Raw genomic sequence first — 24,945 nt, 5'->3', positions numbered from 1 at the left:
TTGCAATTGCCTTGTGTATGTTCTTCCTGGTTTTGAGCCTGCCTTCCGCAAGCCTCAGTGGGAGGTTCTTACCAACAGAGAAGTCAGGGTAGGGAGAAGCTAAATTAAATACAAATAAATAGATATAAAATACAAATACAAATAAATATATACTTTGTAAATCTCCCCCCACCCCCCATAGATTTCAGATAGATAACTGTTGAGTCCTGGTTATGAAGAACTTGAGTTGTGTGAGCCTTGGTTCCCTTCTACCTAGGAAAATCCTCAAACAGTACAATAACGTTTGCTTTTTTACAGGGATGGTTCCCACGGAAGGCGATTCTTCTGTTGCTTATTTACATCGTACATGTAAGATGTGTGAGATCAAAGAACCTGCTTTGAGAAAAGACTTGGAAGGTAGAATCAGGAAATCGGCTACCTCCACCGCAGGTCGCAGAGCACTGAGACTGCACCGTACTCCAGGCATGACTGTGCCTTTTTGAGGCCGGATGAGTTCCATTCATGACCTTGGGAAGTGCATACTTCCAAGCTATCCCCGGATTTTTGCCTTGCATCAGGACCTGGACAGTGTAAGATACAAACCAGAGATCAAGAGACAGGTCAGACCCCGAAATTCCAGAAATCTCACCGAACACTTTAAAGGTATCTGTATGACATTTTGACCTTAAAGTTGGCTCACACCATTGCTCCCAAGTATGTTTTATGTCGATTTTAGTCTTCCCTTGATATTTTAAAATGAGTGTGTCCATATCATCAAAGCTGGGATTTAGAGAGATGCTAAATGGAGAAACATGACTTGACCTTTGCTCTAAGCCCACAACCCTCAACTCTAGGTATATCCATTAACAAAGCAAAAGAAAAATATTCTAATATATCGAAGGAAATAAGGTTCTATTATGAGGTCTCAACTTTCCCATTAAACTTGAAACCTAGGTAGAAACACATGTTGGTGCCTCACAGGTAATGGTTAAAACTGAATCCATGTATATACGTTTTTATGATTCCTCCTGGGCCAAAACTTCTCCTTTGTGCCAGGAGAAGCTGGACACAAGGGAGACACTCTAAAAACCATAGACTACCCCGCTTAGAGTTGCCGATCATCAACTTAGAATCCAAGCAAGATTACAATAGGATTTCCAAAGAAAATTTATTCAAAGAGAATGTGGCTCTTGGCTACACTGACTGTGTACCAGAATAAATAGATAATACAAAAACAAAACAAAACAAAACCAGGAGAAGTAAGGGTTGCTAATATGTATACTGGAATGGATTTAATCTCAAAAGGACAAGGACCTAGGATACATGAAAAGATGTTCAACATCACCGATCATCAGGGAAATGCAAACCTAAATGACAATGAGTTATCACCTCACACCTGTGGATGGCTAAAGTCAACAACCCAAGAAACAACAGGTGTTGGCGAGGATATGGAGACAGGGGAACCTTCTTGTACTATTGGTGGGAATGCAAACTGGTGTGGCTACTGTGGAAAACAGTGTGGCAGTTCCTCAAAAAATTAACAACGGAACTACCTGATGATCCAGCAATCGCACTATTAGATATTTAGCCAAAGAATACAAAAATACTACTCCAAAGGCATATGTGCACCCTAACATTTACAGTGCTTACAGTAGCCAAATTATGGAAATAGCCCAAGTGTCTACCGATTGACGAATGAACACAGAAGAAGTGGTATTTACACGTAGAATGGCCTATTACTCAGCCATAGAAAAGAATGAAATTTTGCCATTTGCAATGACATGGATGGAGCCAGAGAGTCTTACGCTAAGTGACAGAAGTCAAAGAAAGACAAATACATTATGATTTCACTCATATGTGGAATTTAAGAAACAAAACAGATGAGCAAAGGGGGAAAAAAGAGAGGGGAAACCAAGAATCAGACTCTTAACTACAGAGAACAAATTGATGGTTACCAGAAGGGAAGGGGTGGGGGGATGGGAAAAATAGGTGGTGGGGATTAAGGAGGGCATTTGTTGTGATGGGCACCAGGCAACGTACCAAGTGTTGAGTCACTATATTGTACGCCTGAAACGAATAGTACGCTGTATGTTATCTAACTGCAATTTGAATAAAAACTTATCTAACTGCAATTTGAATAAAAACTTAAAAAAAAAAAAAAAAGGACAAGGACTTAGGATAAATCTGACCCTAAAAGGTCTGACTACTTTGAGAGCAATCATTTACTGGCACTTTCCACACGTCAGGCCTTTGGCTGGGCATTTTCTATGCATCATCTCAAAACATGCCTATGATAACTCTCTAACGTAGCTGCTTATTTTTTCATAGGAAAAAACAAGAAAGAATGTGTGCTAGATCACACAGGTGACTAGGGAATGAGCTTAAAATACAGGTAGGACCACCAATGTGCCTAAATATTGCAATCTATCACCTCGTTGTTAGTGTAGGCAAACAATATTTGCCCCCCTTCCTGATGTTCTCTCTTCTTAATACTGCTTTTCCCCCCTTCTTTTAATCTCAAACATGAGTATAAATAGCTGCTTCTCTCCCCCCCCCCCCCCCCCATGAGTCTTGTGGAAAATTCTTTACCGCTAGGACCGGGCATTCATGCCCAAAAGGCAAAGCAGATTTCCAGTTAAAAATAGGAAGCCCTGGCTCTCTCTCTGTCTGGTGGGATCCCACTTGAATTAGAGTTGGGTGGATGGCCGCTGTTCAGGGACCTCCATTACACCAGACCACGGCTCGGGATGCTACGCCATGGTTTCCACTTTGCTATTAGTTTAAATGTCTCCAGGAGTATTACGGCTTACTCTGAAGATTCCACGGTGTGAACATCATTTGTTGTACAGCAAAATGAATCGTGGTGCCTCCCAGAAACAACCAAAACGCTAACAAACGGGTCTTTGTTCCCCTAGCTCCATCCCAAACAAAACAAAACAAAACACAACATAACAGGTAATACCATTAAAATGGACAGATATTCTCATTAGTTTTTCATGAGTCACCAAGGAAAACCTCAAAATCAAGGTCCTAGAAGCCTTACTTCTGAAGAACCCTCTAGTCTTTTTCTTCTTTCCAGAGCTGTGTCATACAGCCATTCTTGGAATCATGTGTTTAATTATAACACTTAAGACATTTTGTATGAATAGTACATAGTATGCTTTCCTCATTTGAGATTTTCACTGTGTTTCTGTTCTGTTCACGTGATATTACATAAACAGACAATTTAGAGTTTGGTTCCCGATCAAACTAGAATTTTGGGAGAAGTGTTCCATTTAGAAAATAAGGTTGATGCTCATTGATACTTAACTCAATTTCTCCTTCAATTAAAGTGGTATCTTACATGTAATACTTTGGGTTTCTATTTTCTTGGTGCCATATCTCTTTATGTGAAATCTCTTTGTCCAGAGATTTCATAGGGAGAAAGTAATACAGTGCACCTGTACATGTGTGGCAGTAAAATATAGGCAAGCTATGTAAGAACTGTAGTGAGCTATGGCGCTCACGAGGCAGGATGATTTTACAATACGTGGGGCTGTATCACACACAGGTGTAAGGGGGACATACTCAGGTCTCATGCATGACAGAGAAGGAAATCCACTCATTTCCACTTCCTAACATCACCCCATTCTCCCCATTCAAACTAGATCCTGACTTCTGCTACCATAGGGCGAAGACAACCGCAGTGGAAATGCAAATAAAATTCAAAATACATATGTATTAGTTCTTGCCTTTTGAGTTTCAAAGACTTCTGGTGACTTAAGAATGGTTTAACACACTTTCAATGGGCGTTGAAAATATATTCTACTTTCACTTTTTAGACAGACTCTAGATCCTAAGCCATACATGGCTTGTGGTTTCACGTAAAACATTTTTAAATGTTGCTGTGAACGGCAGGATGTGTTTAAGAAAATGAAAAAAAATGAACCACATCCAAGTGTCATTACTATTAAACAAGGAAAACCAACCAAGATGTCAAGTTTCCCTCAGCCTCCAGTAACGCTACCCATAGAGACTTATCAACATTGCCAACAAGAAGAAAATCAATGCTACCAAGAAGAGAATTTACACAATCTCCCTGTCAAACCTGTTGCTGCATCCGCACTCACACCTTCCATCTCTCCTCCTCTTACGCTACTCTACCCTACCCTACCCTACCTCCAATCTTGATCCTAGTTCTCCACTATGCTCTGGGTTCCATCTGCCCTCATCTACTAAAAGTGCCCCCTTCTCTTGAGCCTTACTGAAATTTCCCTACTAGATTATTCCCATCAGCATCCAAGCATGCTATTTTCTCTCTCCTAAAAATGATCTCATCTCCACATCTCTCTCCAGCTCAGGTCCCATTTCACTGATTCCCTTTACAGCAAAAATCCCTCAGTGAGTCCTTTCTCATTCCCCCATGATCTTTCTGGACCAGGCGGCCCTCCTCAGCACATCAAGGAAACCACTCTTTCAAGGGCACCCTGTCACATCCAATAGTCGATGGGCCTCCTCTTACTCAATCACCAGCACGAGACACAGTGGATCACTTCCTCCTTGAGTCGCCACCAGAAACCCATTCTCTCAGTTCTTTTCCTGCCTTGCAGACCTTCACTCCTAGTCTCCTTGGCTGAATCCTCCTCATCTCCTAACTCTTCATTATCAAAGTGACCTCCGACCTCTTGGCCTCTTGACCTTGTTTATCAAGGCTCACTCCATGGGTGATTTCATCCTGTGCTCTGATTTTAAGTACAATCGACATGCTGACCACTCCCAGATTCGTAACTCCTCACCATACTTTCCAACGCAACATTCTGCAACGATGCTAGTGTAGTATGATCCTGTCATATGGTGGTCACAAGCCACCTGTGGCTATTGAGTACTAGCATACTCCTGTGACTAAATAAACCTTTACATGCGTCTTAAATCCAAACCTAGATAACCATGTGTGGATAGTGGCTGCCCTACTGGACAGCAGAGCTGGATATGAAAGCCATCCTCTGATGTCCATATTCACACATTCAGCTGCCCCCGGAGCATCTCTACTCGAATGTTTACAAGGCATATCAACGTACAACATTGAACTCATGATTTGCCTCCCTGTACTCCACTCTTCACAACCCTACGAAATGGCGACCAGTCCTTCCAATTGTTCAGGCCAAAATAAGAAGTTAAAAGCACCCCAACCTCCTCTCTTTTTCTCACACCTGCATCTAATCAACCAGGAAGTGGCGTTATTCTTAGGTTCAGTGGACCTCCTATCTGACCATGTCTCACTTTGTCTATTACTACTGTTGCTTACCAGGTCCAAGCTACCATCATCGTCTCTTCTGATTTCCATGGCCATGGCACTCTAGGGATACAGAGAAGCCATATTCTCCAGGAGAGAAGATAAGGCTGCTGTTTTATTATTATAAAAATAATTTTCTGACAGTGACTTAAGGGATTAAAAACAAAGTGTCTTAGGCCCTGCAAAGGAAAATTAAATGCTGCTGTGAAAATTGGGATGGGGAGCAGATCACATGACTACCTAAAGAAGCTTTGCAGCTGTCATTTAATTAATAGAGTATCTTGGGGATGATTTCACCAAAGAAGCCACAAAACAACAAAGAGAACTTATGTTTTCTTTGAAGATTTCTATTCCCCCCAAAGAGGCCCACTTTTATATTGAGTTTCCCTCATGCCTTCCCTCAACTTAAAATTATGTAAGGATCCTATGAAGAGCAAGATTCTTCTTAAAAACTTTTTGAAGTTTTCGTTTAAGTTCCAGTTAGCTAACATACAGCATAATATTTGTCTCAAGTGTACAATATAGTGACTCAACACTTCCATACATCACCCAGTGCTCATCACGGCAAGTGCACTCCTTAATCCCCATCACCTTGTTCAAGCCATTCCCCTACCCACCTCCACTCTGGTAACCATCCGTTTGTTCTCTGTAGTTAAGAGTTTGTTTCTTGGTTTGTCTCTTTTTCCCCCCTTTGCTCATTTGTTTTGTTTCTTAAATTCCACATGAGTGCAATCGTAATGTATTTGTTTCTCTGAGTTCTTTCACTAAGCTTAATACTTTCTAGCTCCATCCATGTCATTGAGAATGGCAAGATTTCACTCTTTTGATGGCTGAGTAATATTCCATTGTATATATTTACCACCTCTTCTTGATCCATTCATCAGCCAATGGACACTCGGGCTGTTCCATAATTTGGCTATTGTAGATAATGTTCCAGTGCATGGAACACTCTGAATTAGGGTTTTTGTATTCTCTGGGTAAACAGTAGTACAACTGCTGGATCATCAGGTAGTTCTATTATTAACTCTTTGAGGTACCTCCATACTGTTTTCCACAGTGGCTGCATCGATTTGCATTTGGCACCAACTGTGCAAGAGGGTTAGCTTTTCTCTGCATCCTCACCAACCCCCGTTGCTTCTTGGGTGGTTGATTTTAGCCCTTTGGACAGGCGTGAGGTGATATCTCATTGTAGTTTTGATTTGTATTTTCCTGATGATGAGTGCGTTGAGCATCTTTCCACACGTCGGTTGACCATCTGGATGGTCATTTTCTTCGGAAAATGTCTGTTCACGTCTTCTGTCCATTTTTCAAATTGGATTATTTGGTTTTGAAGGGTTGAGTTTTATAAGGTCCTTGTATAATTTAGATACTAACCCTTTATTGGATATGCATACCTTTAGTTTTGCTGATTATTTCCTTTGCTGTGCAGATGCTTTTCATCTTGAGGTAGTCCCACTAGTTTATTTTTGCTTTTGCTTTCCTTGCTTCAGGAGACGTATCTAGAAAGAAATTGCTACGGCTGATGTCAAAGAAGTTACTGCCTGTGTTCTCCTCTAGGATTTGTATGTTTTCAGGTCTCACATTTTGGTCTTTCATCAATTTTGAATTTATTTTTGTGTATGGTATAAGAAGTGGTCCAGTTTCATTCTTCTGCATGTCGCTGTCTGGTTTTCCCAGCACCATTTATTGAAGAGATTTTTCCCATGAGATATTCTTCCTGCTTTGTCAAAAATTAATTGACTATGTAACTGTGAGTTCATTTCTGGGCTTTCTATTCTGTTCCAGTGAGCTATGTGTCTATTTTTTTTTAATGTTTATTTATTTATTTTTGAGAGAGAGCAAATGAGCAGGGGAGGGGCAGAGAGAGAGAGAGACAGAGAGAGAGAGAGAGAGAGAGAGAGACAACAGAGAGACAGAGAATCTGAAGCAGGGTCCGAGCTGTCAGCGCAGAACCCAACGTGGGGTTTGAACTCACAAACCGTGGTATCATGACCCGAGCCAAAGTTGGATGCTTAACTGACTGAGCCACCCAGGTGTCCGTCTATATGTCTATTTTTGTGCGAGTACCATACTGTTTGATTGCTACAGCTTTGTAATATAGCTTGAAGTCCAGAATTGTGATGCTTTCAGCTTTTGGTTTCTTTTTCAGGATTGCTGTGGTTATTCAGGGTCTTTTGTGGTTCCATACAAATTTTAGGATTGTCTGTTCTGGCTCTGTGAAAAAATGCTGTTGGTATTTTGATAGGGATTACATTAAGTGTGTAGGTTGCTTTGGGTAGTATTGACATTTTAAGAATATTTGTTCTTCCTATCCACGAGCACGGAATGTTTTTCCATTCCTTTGTGTCATCTTGTATTTCTTTCCTCGGTGTTTTATACTTTTCAGAGTACAGGCCTTTTACCTCTTTGGTTTATTCCTTATTATTTTTGGTCCAATTATAAATGGAACCGATTCCTTAATTTCTCTTTTCTGCCACTTCCTTATTGGTGTATAGAAAAGCAACAGATTTTTGTACATTGATTCTGTATCAGTTCTAGCAGTTTTTGGCTGGAATCTTTAGGGTTTGCCGACTATGGTATCATGTCATCTGCAAGTAGTGAAAATGTCACTTCTTTCTTGCTGATCCGGATGCCTTTTTTTTAATGTTCGTTTTTGAGAGTGGGAGAGAGAGCGTGTGCATGTGAACACACATTGGGGAGGGACAGAGAGAGTGAGAGAGAGAGAATCCAAGCAGGCTCCATGCTTACATCAATGTGGGGCTCGATCCCATGAACCATGAGATCATGACCTGAGCCAAAATCAAGAGTCGGACTTAACTGACTGAGCCCCCCCAGGCGCCCCGATCTGGATGCCTTTTATTTCTTTTTGTTGTGTGATTGCTGCAGCTAGGACTCCCAGGACTCTGTTGAGAACAAGTGATCAAAGTGGACATTCCTGTCTTGTTCCTGACACCAGCAGGAAAGTTCTCAGTTCTTTTCCCTCTTGAGGATGATGTTAGCTAGGGGTTTTCCCCATCTGGCCTTTAGTATTTTGAGGTATGTTTCCTCTAAACCTACTTTGTTGAGGGCTGTTGTATGAATGGATGTGGTACTTTGTCACATGCTTTTTCTGTGTCTATTGACATGATCATATGGTTCTTCCTTTTTTCTTACTGCTATGTGTCACATTGATTGATCTGCAAATATTGAACCACCCTGGCATCCCGGGAATAAACCCCACTTGATCGTGGTGAACGATATTCTAAACATACTAATGGATTCGGTCAGCCAGTATTTCACTGAGGATTTCTGCATATACCTATCAGAGATTTGGCCTGTAGTTGTCTTTTTTGTGTGTGGAGTCTTTGTCTGGTTTTGGTACCAAGGTAATGCCGACTTCACCGAACCAATTTGGAAATTTTCCTTCCCTTTCTACTTTTTTGGAATAGATTGAGAAAAGTAAGTATTAACTTGAAGAGTAAAATTCTTGAGCTAAAAGTAAAAACACAGCAGCAAACACATTTGACCCCAAGAAGGCAACTAATCCATTTCCTGTTATCAAAGTAATACGAAGTTTCCTTATCCAGCCAAAACAAGAAGAAAAATAACTTACACAACTTACTTTAAGTATTCACAAGATTATAGGAATATATCCGTATAATATATGGCATGTAGGAGGTATCACTTACATTTTGTTTGTTCAACGTACTAATGCATTCAGTGAATGCATAAATAAATAAAAGATTCTCAACTTGAAAAAATAAAATGACTTAAGGCTTGACTGTAATGTCGATGTAGCTGGAAATTCACACACAGAGTCATATGTGCAACGACGTAGGCTAAAAGACAATATTTGTAGAAACCAGCCGAAAGCTGACCTAAGAGTTTCACGTCAGCTCATAAAGGCCTCTGAAAGACAGAGACTATTTAAACAGAAAGACACCAAGGCCAGGTATATGAAAGACGAGTATTTGCCAATTGGAACATATTATTTGCTTCTCAATAAAGTGTTCTCTGCCCTTTTCTTTACCCTGTATTGAGGAGAAAAGTAACCAAGAGCAGGATGTGCAGGAATCTTCTTCTCACTGTTTGATGTCAGCAAAGAGTCCCGTGGAAAGAGGCTGTCTGCCTACCTAACAGAATCTCTTTGGCCCTGCTCGTACCCCGTTCTCAAAAAGACAGGACTTGGTTTAAAAAAAAAAAAAATCCATCCTCCCGTAAAGAAGGGCTACATAAATTGTGGGGCCCAGCGCAAAATGAAAATGCAAGGCCCCTCGCTTAGAAAAATTATTAAGAATTTGAAGGTGGTGATAGGAGATCATTGAACCGAACACAGAGCCCTTCCGAGCACGAGACAGCGGGGACTTGGCAGGTCCCACATCCAAGAGGACAGCTTTGTCCCTGACCTTAAGGCTGTCACCTGCCATCAGTTTTAAGACACAATTTTAGCTCTTCCAAATTCTAAACGACCCTGTGGTCTAACAATGACGTCACCCTCCCCTCCTACGTAGAGACTATGGCCTCTGTTCAGGTGCGCCAGCGCGGAAGCACTCAGTGTGACCCTGGCCATCCCCTTGACCACAGGCCGCCCGCCTGTCCCCCCTGACCCCCATGCCCAGAACCTGGAGAGCAGGAACGTGATGTGATAACCACACAGCTGAGACTCTAACTGCCCCTGTGAAGGCTCAGGAACGCGTCTGGGACGAGGCGTGACTTGAAATTGGTCATTCCCGCCACGCACGTCTATGTTAAGCCATCCTCAGTGACCTCGTCAAAAGCGGTCGCTGACTGTTCGCAGCACCGGTGGAGAACGCAAAAGCCCTCCCGGTCACGGGGATGCCCCTGCCCCCTGCACAAGATCACGATACTGCTGTTTCTGAGCTGCCCGCACCGCCTGTCAGGCTGTACGGCAAGCTGTTAAATGCACAAATTTAGAAAGACCGCCAGTGATTCAGTCTACTTAACTGGACTTCGTCCAGAGAATTTTCCAGCCAACTGGCACTGGGTCTCTAATTTACAGCTGGCAAGCAACCTCCCTAACTGCTTCCAGGTCCTCAGAACTGTTTAATGTCTACCTTTAACACACGAACCACCTGACTTCAGACACAACATTCAGCAGCTTTGACCGCAGGGTGCGGAGTTATAAAATTTACAGCTTCTTAAGTTGGAAAACCACAGACAGGCTGGACTCTACCAACTACCCTCTGCAGGAGGGGGGTTCGGTTTCTGCCTCAGGCACACAAAGTTAAAACAAAGGACACATTGAGTAATCTTGGGTAAGCAGTTTTCTTTTTTTTTTTTTTTTTCTGTTTTTGCTCCCACTTTTTTTAATGTTAAAATGATAAATGCCTTTAACCCGTTTTGCATTTTTTATAATTGAAGGCTTTTTTTTTTTTACATTAAAGCTAACAAAAAAGTTGTCTGATTTCTCCCATGTAAATCAGAGTTATGGATAGGCTTTAAAGACTGGCTTTTTAATTAATGCAAGCTAGAAAGCTAGTTTCTTGTCCTCCAAACGTGTCTGATTGCTTTAAAAACAAGAACAGGGATGCTTATGATAGTTACTGTTGCCAAAGTATCGCACGTGTATCATCTACAGTTGATCACAATATCACCAGGAAGCTGAGGGCTAGTCTTACCCTGGCACTATGAATAAATAAACCAATTACAGGGTCTCTAGCTAGTTAAGTAGCAACCCTGGACTCAAGTCTCTGATACTGTCTCACTCCAAAACTTGACATCTTATCTCTTACAACACTGTCTCTCAAACTCTGGAACACAATGTCTAGGACCTTACTATGAATTCTAAAAACTGGGGCGTCTGGGTGGCTCAGTGAGTTAAGTGTTCGACTGCAGCTCAGGTCATCAACTCACAGTTCTTGAGTTCGAGCCCCACATCGGGCTCTGTGCTGACAGCTCGGAGCCTGAAGCCTGCTTCAGATGCTGTGTCTTCCTCTTTCTCTGTCCCTCCCTTGCTCATGCGCTGTCTCTCTCTCTCAATAATAAACAGACATTAAAAAATAATCGTAAAATTCTAAAAACTGTAGGAGCCATGGGTAATACTTATCACGGGTATTCAACAGGATGCCACAGCATTTACGTTGAGCTTGGGGTTCGAACCCGGAACTTGGATTTCTTGAGTGCGCCAATGTCTGGTTTAAGCATACGTGATTCTTTTTTTTTTTTTTTTTCAACGCTTATTTATTTTTGGGACAGAGAGAGACAGAGCATGAACGGGGGAGGGGCATAGGGAGAGGGAGACCCAGAACCAGAAACAGGCTCCAGGCTCTGAGCCATCAGCCCAGAGCCCGACGCGGGGCTGAAACTCACGGACCGCGAGATCGTGACCTGGCTGAAGTCGGACGCTTAACCGACTGCGCCACCCAGGCGCCCCAAGCATACGTGATTCTTAATCTCTTCAATCCACTTTCCCCTGTGTTTATTTAGATGTCTCACTGAACCTGCTGTTTTAGCAACTGAAATACAACATGCTGTGTAGACTGGCCCTTCCTGAGAAGCCACGACTCGCACCACACGTTATACGTGGAGTGACGGCTCAGAGAAGGGACAGCTTGTGTGGTGTGGATTGATGTGTTTGCGAGGTCCTGTGATTGCTGGGAGAACTTGGGACGTCCCAACTCAGCCCGTTGGCTGTCTTTGTCTTCCCGTTTGCTTTGAAGCTGGAAGAACACAACCAGGTATGGTCACTGCTATTATGTGACTTGCCTCCGACAAGAGGCAGTAAGGCACAGACCCTGATGGGACTGAGAAAAGCATCTATGAGGCAGCTTCAAAGGTGTGGGCGGACCCTCGGAGCCTCGACTACACTTCTAATTCAACCTGCCAGCATTCCTCGGAGTTTAATGAAGAGAAAGAAATAGTGTTCTCCAACCTGTCACACAAGTATTTGCCATGAATTAACGGGAGGTCCACACTTCAAATGGCGAACAGCAAACATCTAGACAAATGATGTGGCATCACAAAAGGACCTCTGAATCGTCCTCTGGAGTCTGAGGTTCGTATCATCTGTTCCGAATTAATTCTCCATTCCGCCTTTGCCTCTTTTGTGTTTTGTGTCTTCACTCAGTCCGTGCTACCTGGCTAATCTCCTCTCCCCGACCCTGGTTTTATCTCGAGGCACATCTTTACTCAGGCTGGCCCCGTTCCCGTGGGGAGAATTCAGATGGCGGGGTCACAAGAAAGGAGCCGGAGGCGAAGGGAAGAGTCTGCCGGTGGGGCTCACAGGCCATCGTGTCACTGATCAATGTGCTCGCCCACCTGGCCCCCGCCACCCTGTCATCTCCTGTTGCCAAAGCGTGGAGGAAGTTGTTGATTATAGTAATTTTCTTTGGATGTCTTTTTCTGCCCTGAAACTGGCCTGGGGTTAACCTGTTTCTCACTTCCTGTCATTCCAAAGGCTGCTGCTGTGGTCAGCGGCCAGACTCTCCCCCGGTTACGCTATGAAATGCAACGGGCTTCCCAAGAGTTAAACGCCCCCTCGTGCCACTTCACACGGAAGAAGTCCTCAACATAAAAGAGAGCTTTTAAGGCCTTTTACAAAAGGAATGAATGCTGTAAAAACAAAGGTGATCATCTTTCAGTCTTCGAGTAGCAACCCGTGTGACCACGTCATCCCGCATCGCTGTTTATCAGACCGAGAGGAAGTTACTTTATAATGAAACACTCCTGATGAATTTCCGCACCTTCCCTCTGACCGCATGGCAGCTTGATAGGACTTGGTGGTTGTTGGGGGGAGGGGGGAGGGGAGAGAGACAGAGACACAGGGAGCTGGAGACAGAGATGAGGAGGGAGACAGGAAGTAGAAAAGCAAGAAGGAAGTAGAGGAGGAAGGGGGAGAGGGGAAGGATGGGAGGAGGGAGCAAAAAAAATCTCACCTTCAGTCATTTCTAAAGAAGGTGTCGTCTGTAAGGGGACATCTCATGAAAAAATAACTTTCTGTGTTTAACTTTTTTTTTTTTTAAGTAGACTTCACACCCAGTGCAAAGCCCACCGTGGGGCTTGAACTCACGACCCTGAGATCATGACCTGCACTGAGATCAAGAGTCAGAGGCTTAAACCGCCTGAGGCACCCAGGCACCCTTGTTTTTAATTCTCATTTGCCAAGGCCTCTTAAAACTGGATGCTGAACCGGCCTTTTGCACAGTTGCTTAAACAAAGAGCAAAGTCAGTGTGGGGCGCCTGGGTGGTTCAGTCGGCCAAGCGTCCGACTTGGGCACAGGTCATGATCCCACGGTCTGTGAGTTTGAGCCCCATGTCAGGTTCTGTGCTGACAGCTCGGAGCCTGGAGCCTGCTTCGGATTCTGTGTCTCCCTCTCTCTCTGCCCCTCCCCCACTTGTTCTCTCTCTCTCTCTCTCTCTCTCTCTCTCTCTCTCTCTCAAAAGTAAATAAACATTAAAAATAAAAAAAAAAAGAACAAAGTCAGTGACCTTAAATTACCTATATCTCAATCTCAACATGGAAAAACATGAAGTTTTCAGCTTTACTCAAGAAGCTTGACATGGGTCTGTGTACTTCAGATTAAATGACTATTTTTCAATAAAGGCTGTGTAAATTTCAACTCTGATGTTCAGCTTTCACATTTCTGCCACTTCAAAATGTAATTCCTTACACCACACACACACACACACACACACACACACACACACACACACACAATCTAGCTGTGTGGGGTACAGAAGTAACACGTATTTAGCTTTCCTCGTGTTCTCAAAGCCAATCAAATCAACATAATGCAGTGAGGTCCATACATAGTATCCTCAAGACTTAAAAAATAAACTGACTTTTCAATCCTTCAAATGACTAACGAGCACACTAGTTCAATGAGAAATTCTTTGGACTTTATGCCAGACTTATGTTGTGGGGAAAAAGCTGACTAACAGAAATATGTGGAAATTATCTAGTTTATAATAACCGTCTCTGTAGTGATCTCAGAAAGCATCTGATTGCCAAATCAATATTGATTTCTTTCTGTGCTGGGGTGTGTGCGTGTGTGTATGAGTAGTTTTTCCCTGGGCCGTGCAGAAACATAATACAGGCTCATGAAAGTTAGCTCCTTTTCTTCAAGTCATTTACATGGATATGTATGCATGCGCTTCAAAATAAAAACTTGATTGATGGGCTTAAATAATGCCTTAAAAATTTAAGACCGAAGACAATCCTATAAATCCTTGATTACCCTTCGGAATTTCCCCTGGCCACCGAGGAAATCAATGGGGCCGGCACTGGTTAAATTGACATCCACCTGTTGCCAATGTTGAAACATGTAGACTCAAGGTTCCAAGGAGAGTGAAGGCTAGTAACAGAGACCGCGTTTTAAAATCGGGTGACTCAGTGATAGAAGTGAAGGTCTGTTTTCCATTTAGTTTAAACTGAGCTTCCCTATGAAGACATTCTAGAAGGTTTTGACATGTAAAAATAACCAGACGCAGAAGACACTTTTATTTGGTGTCAGGCCGTGCGCTTAGTTCTTGAGGTTAACTGACAGCAGTCAATTATTTCCAGGACTGTCTTACCCTTGCCTTGCGCTAGGCAAGGCCCAGAAGTGGGTGAAAAGATCCGGCAAATCCACCCCCCTGGAAGGGCAGGCAAGTCGCTCCCCTCCCAAGTGAAGCTCAATCTGCTGCGAACCGGGCAGCAACGTCTTAGGTGCGATCATTCCTCCGGGAGAGGCAAGCATTTACAAAAGCATATTGATCCCTCAAATGCAACTTAGGAGATCCGATTTCAGGACTTCAAATGCTATTCGCTGTACTTAACTTTCAGCCGTACGGTTTTAAGGCTGGTCCTAAGAGATGATGAGACCTAGTGGTTTTTAAAATGTGTACTGCAGAAGTTTATGCCTCTTCAGAGAACTCTGGATCACAGACCGTGGTTTGGGGCACAAGGGCTGAAATGGGGGACGAGAAGTCTGGCCTCACAGCCTGTCACTCTGCACTTTGCTCAGAGAAGCTCTCCTTTCACTTGTATCGCTGTTATTACTATGATGACGACGATTTGCGTCTATAGCTGACCCAGGCTGTTACATCAATGTCAGGAGTACAACATAGTGACCCAACGCGTTTCTCGTTTGTTTCATTTGTCACCTCCGTGCAGGACTTCTCAGCTTCGAAAGCAGGTTCTAGTTTGTACACGAATGAATACATTTTATCACCGGATGTCATTTATTCAAGAGACAGTTTTTTGAGCAGCGACCATGTCCCAGGTATTGTGCCAGTGTGGGAGGCTACAAAAAGTAGGCAAGTCATGTTTCTGCTAACCTGAGGTCTGAGCTGCTATAAGAGCCCTTCGCAAAGTGCCGCAGGATACAGGGGAAAAGATAGCCTGGGGAAATCATTAGGACCCACAACAGTTGAAGTGACTCACGCCAAGTGACACAGGCAAGGCGGAGCCAACTATTTAGATGTTCCCTGTTCTAAACCATGCTGCTTCGAACAAGAATGGCGACCACATACGAAACTCACTCTTGACAGACTGCGTTTTACACACACGCTGTACAGACTATATGTTTTAGCCACATAATTTATGTCTTTGCCATTTATGTATCTCCAGTGCCTCATACACGAACGAGCACAGAATGGGCAACCAATGAATGTTTGCTTAATTTTCTCCTTATCAGACATGGAAAAGAACAGACATGGAAATGAACAGAGGAAAAGTGCCTTGAAAGTAGTTATCCAGATCAATATCAACACGGTGGTCGAAGACAGGAACGAGCTAAGATATTGGGAGGATCGGATGAATACACATGAAGGAGAGAAACATTATCCCCCTGAAAGGGCGGGCCTACGCCCGCCGACTCCATCTTGTTCTGTGTTCTCCACCTTGAGTGACTATGTCCCCGACATGACCCCTTTTCCGGGAAAATCGCAGAAACCTCAGATCGCGCCTCCTCCCCTTGAGTAACCTCCCGCTCGCCCGTTCAAACTTCCCGATCAAAACACGCCCAGCGACCTGCGTAACAGGACTCTGACCCTTCCCCAGCCAATCGGCCGAGGCCACGACCCTTCCCCAGCCAATCGGCTGCCCCTAGACCCCTATAAAACCTTTGTGCTTTTGAAACTCGCTCTCTCTCCCCGGTATCTCACCGCTGCGTCGCTGCGTCGGTGCAGGTAGGGGATTGAGCTCGAGCTAGCTCAAATAAAGGCTCTTTTGCTTTTGCATCGGACTCGGCTCCCTAGTGGTCTTTGGGGATCACGAATTCTGGGCATAACACCCCCAGTGCCATCACCGTGTGTTTTGACAAAGATGCTCTTCTCCTGAATTTTACCCTACAACAAGAACTTAGTGAACGTTTAGGAATTTTAAAAGGCCGGGAGAGAAAGTGCTTTCTCTCACAGACTTAGACTTGTAAGATGGATGGAACGGCATTTCTCATTTTGGAAGTTCCCACCCTTTGATTCCAGCATCCCATAGGATTGCTAAAACACATTCAACATTTTTATATTGGAATGAACACATTTTTGGCTCCCAAAGTATTCATTTTGGTTCAATCCACAGTTGTATCGAAAGGCACGTGAACTTTACTTAACTTCCTTTAAAGACTATAGCCGTGGATTACTTGGATACTGATACATGGTGTCATTTTGGAAAATGTATGTTATTGCTTATTGTGATTTAAATTTCAAAAAATCACTGTGTTCTCCTGATCTTGGAAAGGTAGGAGCATGGGATAAAAACTGCGCAGAAATTTGATGATGTCCTCCCGAGGACATATTAAAATTATATATTTAAATATAATTAAATTTATAATTTAAAGTAAACTTTAAATATTAAAATCATTAACCCCAATTCTTTGAAAAGATAAAACAGACATAATACTAGGTGACAAGACTTTTTTTTTTTTTTTTTTAGCTCCTAACATAGTTGTAACTCTTGAATGAAACCCTAACTCCTCTAAAATACAAGCAAGGCACATCCAATTAATCATACGAATTTCCCGCTCCATGGTCTCCAGACAGGTCGCATTCCTAAGATGTTAATTTAAGCTTTCATTCAACCTCTAAATAGAATGAGTCCCTAAAGCAAGACTCTACAACAGCTAAGCAAATGCGATCTTAACGCATTGTGGCAAAATCGCAACCTTGTCTTAACAGAGATATTATCACAGCTCTTGTTCTATTTATATTGTAGTAGGAAATTATTTAAAAAATACTCTACATGTCCAGTTCAACCTGGGGAAGACTTTATGTTTTTCTAATTTTGTTTAGATCTCGCCAATAGTTCTCCTTACATTTTGACCTATTTTCTTTTTTTTTTAATTTTTTTTTTAACGTTTATTTATTTTTGAGACAGAGAGACAGAGCATGAACAGGGGAGGGGCAGAGAGAGAGGGAGACACAGAATCGGAAACAGGCTCCAGGCTCTGAGCTGTCACCACAGAGCCCGACGTGGGGCTCGAACTCACGGACCGCGAGATAGTGACCTGAGCCGAAGTCGGACGCTTAACCGACCGAGCCACCCAGGCGCCCCTCATTTTTACCTATTTTCAAGGAGGTGTCTGTGTGTGCAAAGAGACTGACGAGGGACCAAAATTGCAGAACGCCATCACCAATTAAGGCCCTTCTTCCATTTCTCAAAGCTAACTCCTACCCATCAGGGGACATTTAGGACCTGCTGGATACCCACCGAAGATTTAGTTTTAGGCAGGGCTACAAAATATGGACGGAGGAGAGAAGGAATCAGGTTTAACTGAAGACAAAGCGTAAAGGCAAATAGCAGCTCCAGGCTGGTCTCATGTTCAGTGACAATGCGTCAATTATCTGGTTAATTCGATCAACGCAGACAGCGCCAGGGGGGTATTTCAGGTTCCAGAGATGAAAGAAAGAAGGATCTCTGTCATTCTGCTTTGCTCTTCCCATCATTTCTGGCCTTATTCTTTGTTGTGGTCTTTCTGCAAATAATCTCTGTGTAATGGCAAACCTTGAGTCGCAGGCGGGATCATGCCAACCTACTAGAAAAGCTTTGCGTTCACGAACAAAACCGGAGAGAGAAACGACGACAACAAATGGGTGCCTGTCACGAGTCAGTAAAAAACCTAGTTCTCACCCGGAATGATGTGCACTTTGTTCCGATTGCCCGCGGGAGGAGCCGTGAGAAGCATCCCGCCCGCTTCCAGACTCGGGTTGTTTTGTGGCCACAGAACTTGGTTTGCGTACATTTGCTCAGAGATGGATCAAAGGCCTCCTGGCAACAATAATGAAGCATCGTTGCTCTAAAACTCCTACTTTGCAAGCTAAATATACGTGTCTCAAGAAAAGAGAACTTTCCTGAAGAGACGGAAAAGAGGTTTCCCGCTCAGATGCTTGATGGAAAAGAAACGGAACACAGAACATCGAACCCAAATGAACAAACAAAAGGTTTGCAACAATACCCAAAAATCTTGAATCAGAATTCCATTCTTATGCGGTAGGGTTAATGAAAGGGTCATTTCGGGGACTGGATCCACTGCTGAGCTCCCAACCACCCCAACTTTAGTCCAACATGATGTAGACTTCATGCTCTCGTGTCTGAAATCCAAGAGCTGAGAGGGTTGGAAGACGCTTTCCTAACTACAGCTTTTCTCCGAGCAGGTGATGCGAGATCTCTGAGGGACCTCCCACCACACAGACAGAGGTGACAGGACCTAGTATTTCAAGTGACAAGATAATAGGAATTTTAGTGAATTAACAATCATGGTCACCATCTAGAACCACGGTGCAAACTCAAGCATCTACTGGGGCTGTAAGTTCCCTGCTCTTGAGAGATGTCCAAATCTCTATTTTTAATGTTTATTTCTTTCTTTGAGAGAGAGAGAGAGAGATAGAAAGAGGCGGAGAGAGAGACAAAGAATCCCAAGCAGGTTCTGTGCTGTTAGTGCAGAGCGGGACAAAGGCCTTGAACCCACAGAACCATGAGATCATGATCTGAGCTGAAATCAAGAGTCAGAAGCTTAACTGACTGAGCCACCCAGGCGCCCCCAAATCTCTCGAAGAGATTTCTTATAATCTTTATAAGAAATCACAAGCAGATACACTGGCTGATTTTTATCCATCCACTGTTTTTCTCTTACCTCTAAGGAAATAACAGCCTACCAAAGTAAGGTGGTTTGCTCGGATTAAAACTTTCTTGGCAGGGGCGCTTGGGTGCCTCAGTCGGTGAAGTGTCTGACTTCCGCTTAGGTCATGATCTTATGGTTTGTGAGTTCCAGCCCCGCGTCAGGCTCTGTGCTGACAGCTCGGAGCTTGAAGTCTGCTTTGGATTCAGCGTCTCCCTCTCTCTCTCTGCCCCCTCAACTCTCTCTCTCTCTCTCTCTCTCAAAAATAAACACACCGCAAAACTAGCTATAAAAAAACTTTCTTGGCATTCAGGCAAGTGTTCTTTCCACTAGATCATTCCACCTCCTAGGCCAGTGGACCTATGCGGTGAATAGGGGCAAGAGGCTTATCCAAACGGCAGATACAGACAACATGGGATTATCTCAAGGGCATTCCTCCTCTACTCCCTAACGTTCATGGCGGTCAAGTGCAGGGCTGAGAAGCTGGCACCTTAATGTGAAACCCGGCGCCCTGTCTTGGAGACCCATCAGATTCCCACCCTCTTTCCCAAAATATGAGCTGCTGTCTGTTCCTCTTGGCACTCTGCGAGTTGGCTCACGAGGAAACAGATCTGCACGAGAAGGGGCGTTCCTCGAGCAAGCTCAGAGCGGGCCATCACTACCAACACAGCGAGAGGCACCGAGAACTGAACAAACAGAAGGGGCTTACTTCAAAGACCAGCGTCTCGTTGGTAGGTCCTGGCGCATACAGACGTTCCGGGTGGTTGAAGGCCCGCTGGTACTCAAACACGGTCCCAGCGAAGGTGAACTCCCCAGGCCAGTCGATGCTCCAGCCCCCCGTGAGGTAATACTTTTGACCGAGGCTTCTGACTGCCAGGTAACCAGCGGAGGGCTGTAGCTCCTGGACCTCGATGCTTCGGGCCCCCGCTGGCACAGTGACTACAGGATAATATTCTAAACGGGAAGAACAGAACAATGCTGTTTTCCATGTTGCACACTGCAGCAACGGGGCCAAGATGCTCAGAGATGTGGTGATGTCCACTCTTCTAGAGCGGGGCAGGGGCACCACGAGCGCACTTTCGTTCACGCTCTACGAAGTGCAAACCATCAGTGATGTCACTTTCCCAGGGGAAGGAACACCAGAGAGAAAGTGTATGTTCCTTCCCAAGCACGTGTGTGTGGACAGCAGGGACACTCTTCTCCTTTCCAGAACAACCAAGGCCACCAAATCCAAGAACGCTTTCTATTTTCCATCTACCTGGGAGAAGGTCGTGATGTTCGGGACAGAGCACTCTGCGTTTCATTTTACTCAAGATTCATTTGGAGAAGTGCTTCGGGTATTCATGTAACGTTGTGAGTGCGGCTCAGGGGTCACATCCTGAATCAGAAGCTTCAAAAGCAGTCCTTTGTGTAACAAAGGCGGGGAGAACGTGGGACGGACCGCCAGGTAGAAAGGCATCTGTGTGACACGCCTCTGAGTCGGACGTGTTGGCCGAACCCCTCACCCTGAGAAACCACCCATCCTCTGCTGTCCTTGCAATGTGTCTGAGACATCGTACTCGGTATGTCAGGCGAGCTGGTGCATGGCTCGACCATACCCAGCTTGACTCAAACGTGCTTAGCGGCAAAGCCACGGCCACGAAACAGCAGGCGTCTCTTACCATTTGCCTTGTGCTGGTTGAGGTACAGGCCTTTATAAAACTTGCAAGTTGAATTATCCCCTTTGCAAACACCACACACGTCCAAAACTGCGTTAGAGCCCAGTTCATGGTCGCATCCCACTGGCTGTGACAAAAATAAATAAATAGATAAAGTGTGAAAATCAAGGATCAGAAAAGTCCGTGGGTAGGAATAACCAAGACGTATGTACATGGGCCCCTGTTTTTTTCCTCTTAAGAAAATCAGAAAGCGAGTACAGTTTTAGGGTTAAAAGCAGAGTCTCAAGTTTGACCGGGGGTTCCGATCCTTCCTCTGCCTTGACCAGAGGTAGGACTAGGGAAGTTCTAGAACTCATCTAAAGCTTGCTGAGTCTCTTCATTTGGAAAACTGGAATAAAAAGTCACTGGCAAGTGAGCTCTGCTGCTGAAACATAACAATGCTGGGCCACCTGCATGACCCCCACCCCTCCCCACTCAATCCCCCCAAAGAACACAGACACAGACACACAGACACACAGACACACACACACACACACACACACACACACACACACACACACAGGCTCGCGATGGAATGAAAAGGCAGACTAACTGGCCGTAAATACGAGTACTGTTTCATAACACATCTGTGGGGCTCTAACCACATAACAAACATACTTAGCAAACATGCTGGGCAAGTTTACTATTATCTATATTCTTATTTATTTATTTTTTTTTAATTTTTTTTTTCAACGTTTATTTATTTTGGGGACAGAGAGAGACAGAGCATGAACGGGGGAGGGGCAGAGAGAGAGGGAGACACAGAATCGGAAACAGGCTCCAGGCTCCGAGCCATCAGCCCAGAGCCTGACGCGGGGCTCGAACTCACGCACCGCGAGATCGTGACCTGGCTGAAGTCGGACGCTCAACCGACTGCGCCACCCAGGCGCCCCAGCTATATTCTTATTTAATTGTTGCGACTACTGGGTGTAGCAAGGTATGTCATCATCTCCATTGCATACACGTGGGGACGGAGTGAAGAGGAAGGAACTAAGAGTGTCCGACGGGGTCTCACAGAGAGTAAGTGGGGACATTGGAGACAGTCCTCAGTTCCGATTTGCCAACAGAGCCCTTGTCCCTACGCTGCCTTTTCTCCAGACACAGAATCTCTTGTACCACTTCTCACGGTACACGTTTGGTATGAGGAAACACAAGCGTGACCACACGTCCCAAAGCAGAAATGTTCGCTTACCTCACAGATCCCATCAATACAAACGTCGTGTTTGTTTGGGGAGCAAGGAGTTCCGTCTTTCACCTTGCCAGACATTGCGAAAAAAAATTCAAAGTTCTCAGCCTTGCAGTACAGTTTACATCGATCTGCCTCTAGAAGCAAAGACAGCAGGACAGGACGTGATCAGGAGGAAATCACCGGAAAATGACATGATGATCGAAAAGGGTACATTACATTTATTTAGAAAGCGACCGTGACTGAAACGGTCAATGTTACGATTTTGTATGTGGGTATGGGTGTGCACGCACGAATGCACGTATACGTGGCTTTTAAAAACCTGAATCCCGGGGCGCCTGGGTGGCGCAGTCGGTTAAGCGTCCGACTTCAGCCAGGTCACGATCTCGCGGTCCGTGAGTTCGAGCCCCGCGTCGGGCTCTGGGCTGATGGCTCAGAGCCTGGAGCCTGTTTCCGATTCTGTGTCTCCCTCTCTCTCTGCCCCTCCCCCGTTCATGCTCTGTCTCTCTCTGTCCCAAAAATAAATAAACGTTGAAAAAAAAAATTAAAAAAACAAAAAAAAAACCTGAATCCCATTTACAGTTCATGTAAAACTGCTTTCACACACAACCATTTTATTTTTCTAATCCTTGGTAAGAGCCACAGTACACGTGATGGGTGGGTTGTACAGCTACCCTCATCGGTTAGCAAATATCTCAGGCTTTCCAGGACTTAGGGTCCACTACGGATGATATAAAAATGGAGGAGTCTTTCTGTGTTCCAATAAAACTTTATTTAAAAAAAAGAAAACAGGTCAGATTTGTCCCTCAGGCCATTGTTTGCTGACCTTGACTTAAGACATGGATTACTTTAGATATTTATTGAGAAAAAAGTTTAGGCACTTTGGGGAACAACAACAACAAAAAAGACATATGGTTCATGTTTATAAAACATACAGAGAATAACCATGTCATAAAAATGAGGAGGAAACAAACTGAACCTAAAGGCCAAAAAATGTAACTTTTATTGACTCTAAAGTGCCTGGGAAGTTTCTGGTATCACAGGCAAGAAGAAAAAAAATTTTACTGTGTTTCTACAGAGCTCTTGCTATCGGAAAGGAATTATGCCAATTTCCCAAATACAAATCGTTCTTCTTGGCCAGCACGGCCAGATGACATTTCTCACAGGAGACTGCGTGGGCGACAGCACACGAAAGCCCTGACGACAGCTGCACAACAAACGTGTAAACAGTTTTCAAATAGCTGTGCATCACAGAACCTCTCAGGAACAAAGTCCAAACTTCGATGCGAAAGAAGTTAGATTAATGTGATCCAAGTATGCAGATGTGTGGGTGGGCTAAAAGTCTCTCCTTCACCTAGAAGTTTCTTTTTTAATTTTAAGGGTTTTTTTTTTTTAATGTATTTTGAGAGAGAGAGAGAGAGACACACACACACAGACAGACAGAGGGACAGCATGTGAGCACACGCAAGTGGGGGAGGGGAAGAGCCGGAGGAGGAGAGAGAATCCCAAGCAGGCTCCATTCTGTCAGCGCAGAGCCCAATGAGGGGTTCGATCTCAGGGAACGTGAGATCATGACGAGAGGCAAAACCAAGAGTTGGATGCTTAAGTGAGCCACCCAGATGCCCCTAGAAATTTCTTTTAATAGCCTTATTAAATACCTCCTAATTCTTGCACATGAGATTGTGGAAGACATATCTATACCCTTTCTTTTCTCCATCATGCCTAGGAATTGACAAGCTCTAGAAAGTTCTGTTTTTCCCCGCACAAGCTCCTGGGCAAGTCTGTGAACTAGTCTACTGGAAACAAAGCAGGAAAAAAGTCTCACTACCAGAAGACAAAGACTGCCTGCATTTATTTAGAATCTTCCCTTGTTCTTCCCAAACTGCTGAATTGTCACAAGACCTTTAAATCAGGGTCGGTCTTTCCTGATTCTACGTACACATTAGAAGGAGAAGAAGCAGAGACCCCAGGCTGGGTCCCTGCTTAAGTCAACGTTGTTCCCCCGCATCTAGCAGAATGGCTCCTATGCCATAAATGCTCAGTAAACATCTGTGAGTGAGTGAATAAAATGGCAGGCTCCTTACTTAGTAAGGCTGTGATTAAATGAGTGAAAAGCTTTGAAACCAAAAAATATTTTACAGGTGGGGTGTCTGGGTGGCTCAGTCGGTTAAGTGTCCAACTTCAGCTCAGGGCATGATCTCACGGTCTGTGAGTTAGAACCCCACATCAGGCTCTGTGCTGACAGCTCAGAGCCCGTATTTGGGAAATTGGCGTAATTCCTTTCTGATAGCAAGCTCTGTAGAAACACAGTAATTTTTTTTCTTCTTGCCTGTGATACCAGAAACTTCCCAGGCACTTTAGAGTCAATAAAAGTTACATTGTGTGTTAAAGCAGTTTTACATGAACTGTAAATGGGATTCAGGTTTTTAAAAGCCACGTACAGGTGCATTCATGCATGTACACCCATGTGTTCGGATTCTGTGTTTCCCTCTCTCTCTGCCCCTCCCCTGTTCGCACTCTGTCTCTCTCTCAAAAATAAAATAAAAACATAAAAGAAATTTAAAAATTATTTTACAGGTTATATTTATTTGCTTGGGGCACCTGGGTGGCTCAGTCAGTTAAGCTCCCGACTCCTGATTTCAATTCAGGTCATGATCTCACAGTTCGTGAGTTCAAGCCCCACATCAGGCTCCATGCTTTCAGTGTGGAGCCTGCTTGGGATTCTTTCTCTCTCAAAATAAATAAATGTAAAAAAATAATTAGCTGGTTAACTTTCTC

At 44.1% G+C, this 24,945-nt stretch overlaps 1 protein-coding gene across 2 annotated transcripts in view; it reads right to left on the bottom strand.

The window, feature by feature from the left end:
- ADAMTS18 (ADAM metallopeptidase with thrombospondin type 1 motif 18) overlaps positions 1 to 24,945 on the bottom strand; it is a 142,613-nt gene that overhangs the window by 19,129 nt on the left and 98,539 nt on the right. For both annotated transcript variants that reach the window (XM_086688857.1, XM_086688856.1), the window contains 4 exons: positions 22,174 to 22,304; positions 20,946 to 21,069; positions 19,994 to 20,238; positions 419 to 560 (listed from right to left, as the gene is read on the bottom strand). In XM_086688857.1, the coding sequence (XP_086544983.1) occupies positions 419 to 560; positions 19,994 to 20,238; positions 20,946 to 21,069; positions 22,174 to 22,304 (642 nt within the window). The remainder of the gene's footprint in view (positions 1 to 418; positions 561 to 19,993; positions 20,239 to 20,945; positions 21,070 to 22,173; positions 22,305 to 24,945) is intronic.

This window comes from Puma concolor, chromosome E2 (assembly GCF_028749965.1).
Source record: "Puma concolor isolate L17-30 chromosome E2, mPumCon1.1.hap2, whole genome shotgun sequence".
In the NCBI taxonomy this organism is placed as follows: Eukaryota; Metazoa; Chordata; class Mammalia; order Carnivora; family Felidae; genus Puma; species Puma concolor.
The sequence above is the reverse complement of the archived record's forward strand: the minus strand, read 5'-3'. Positions and strand labels throughout refer to the sequence as shown.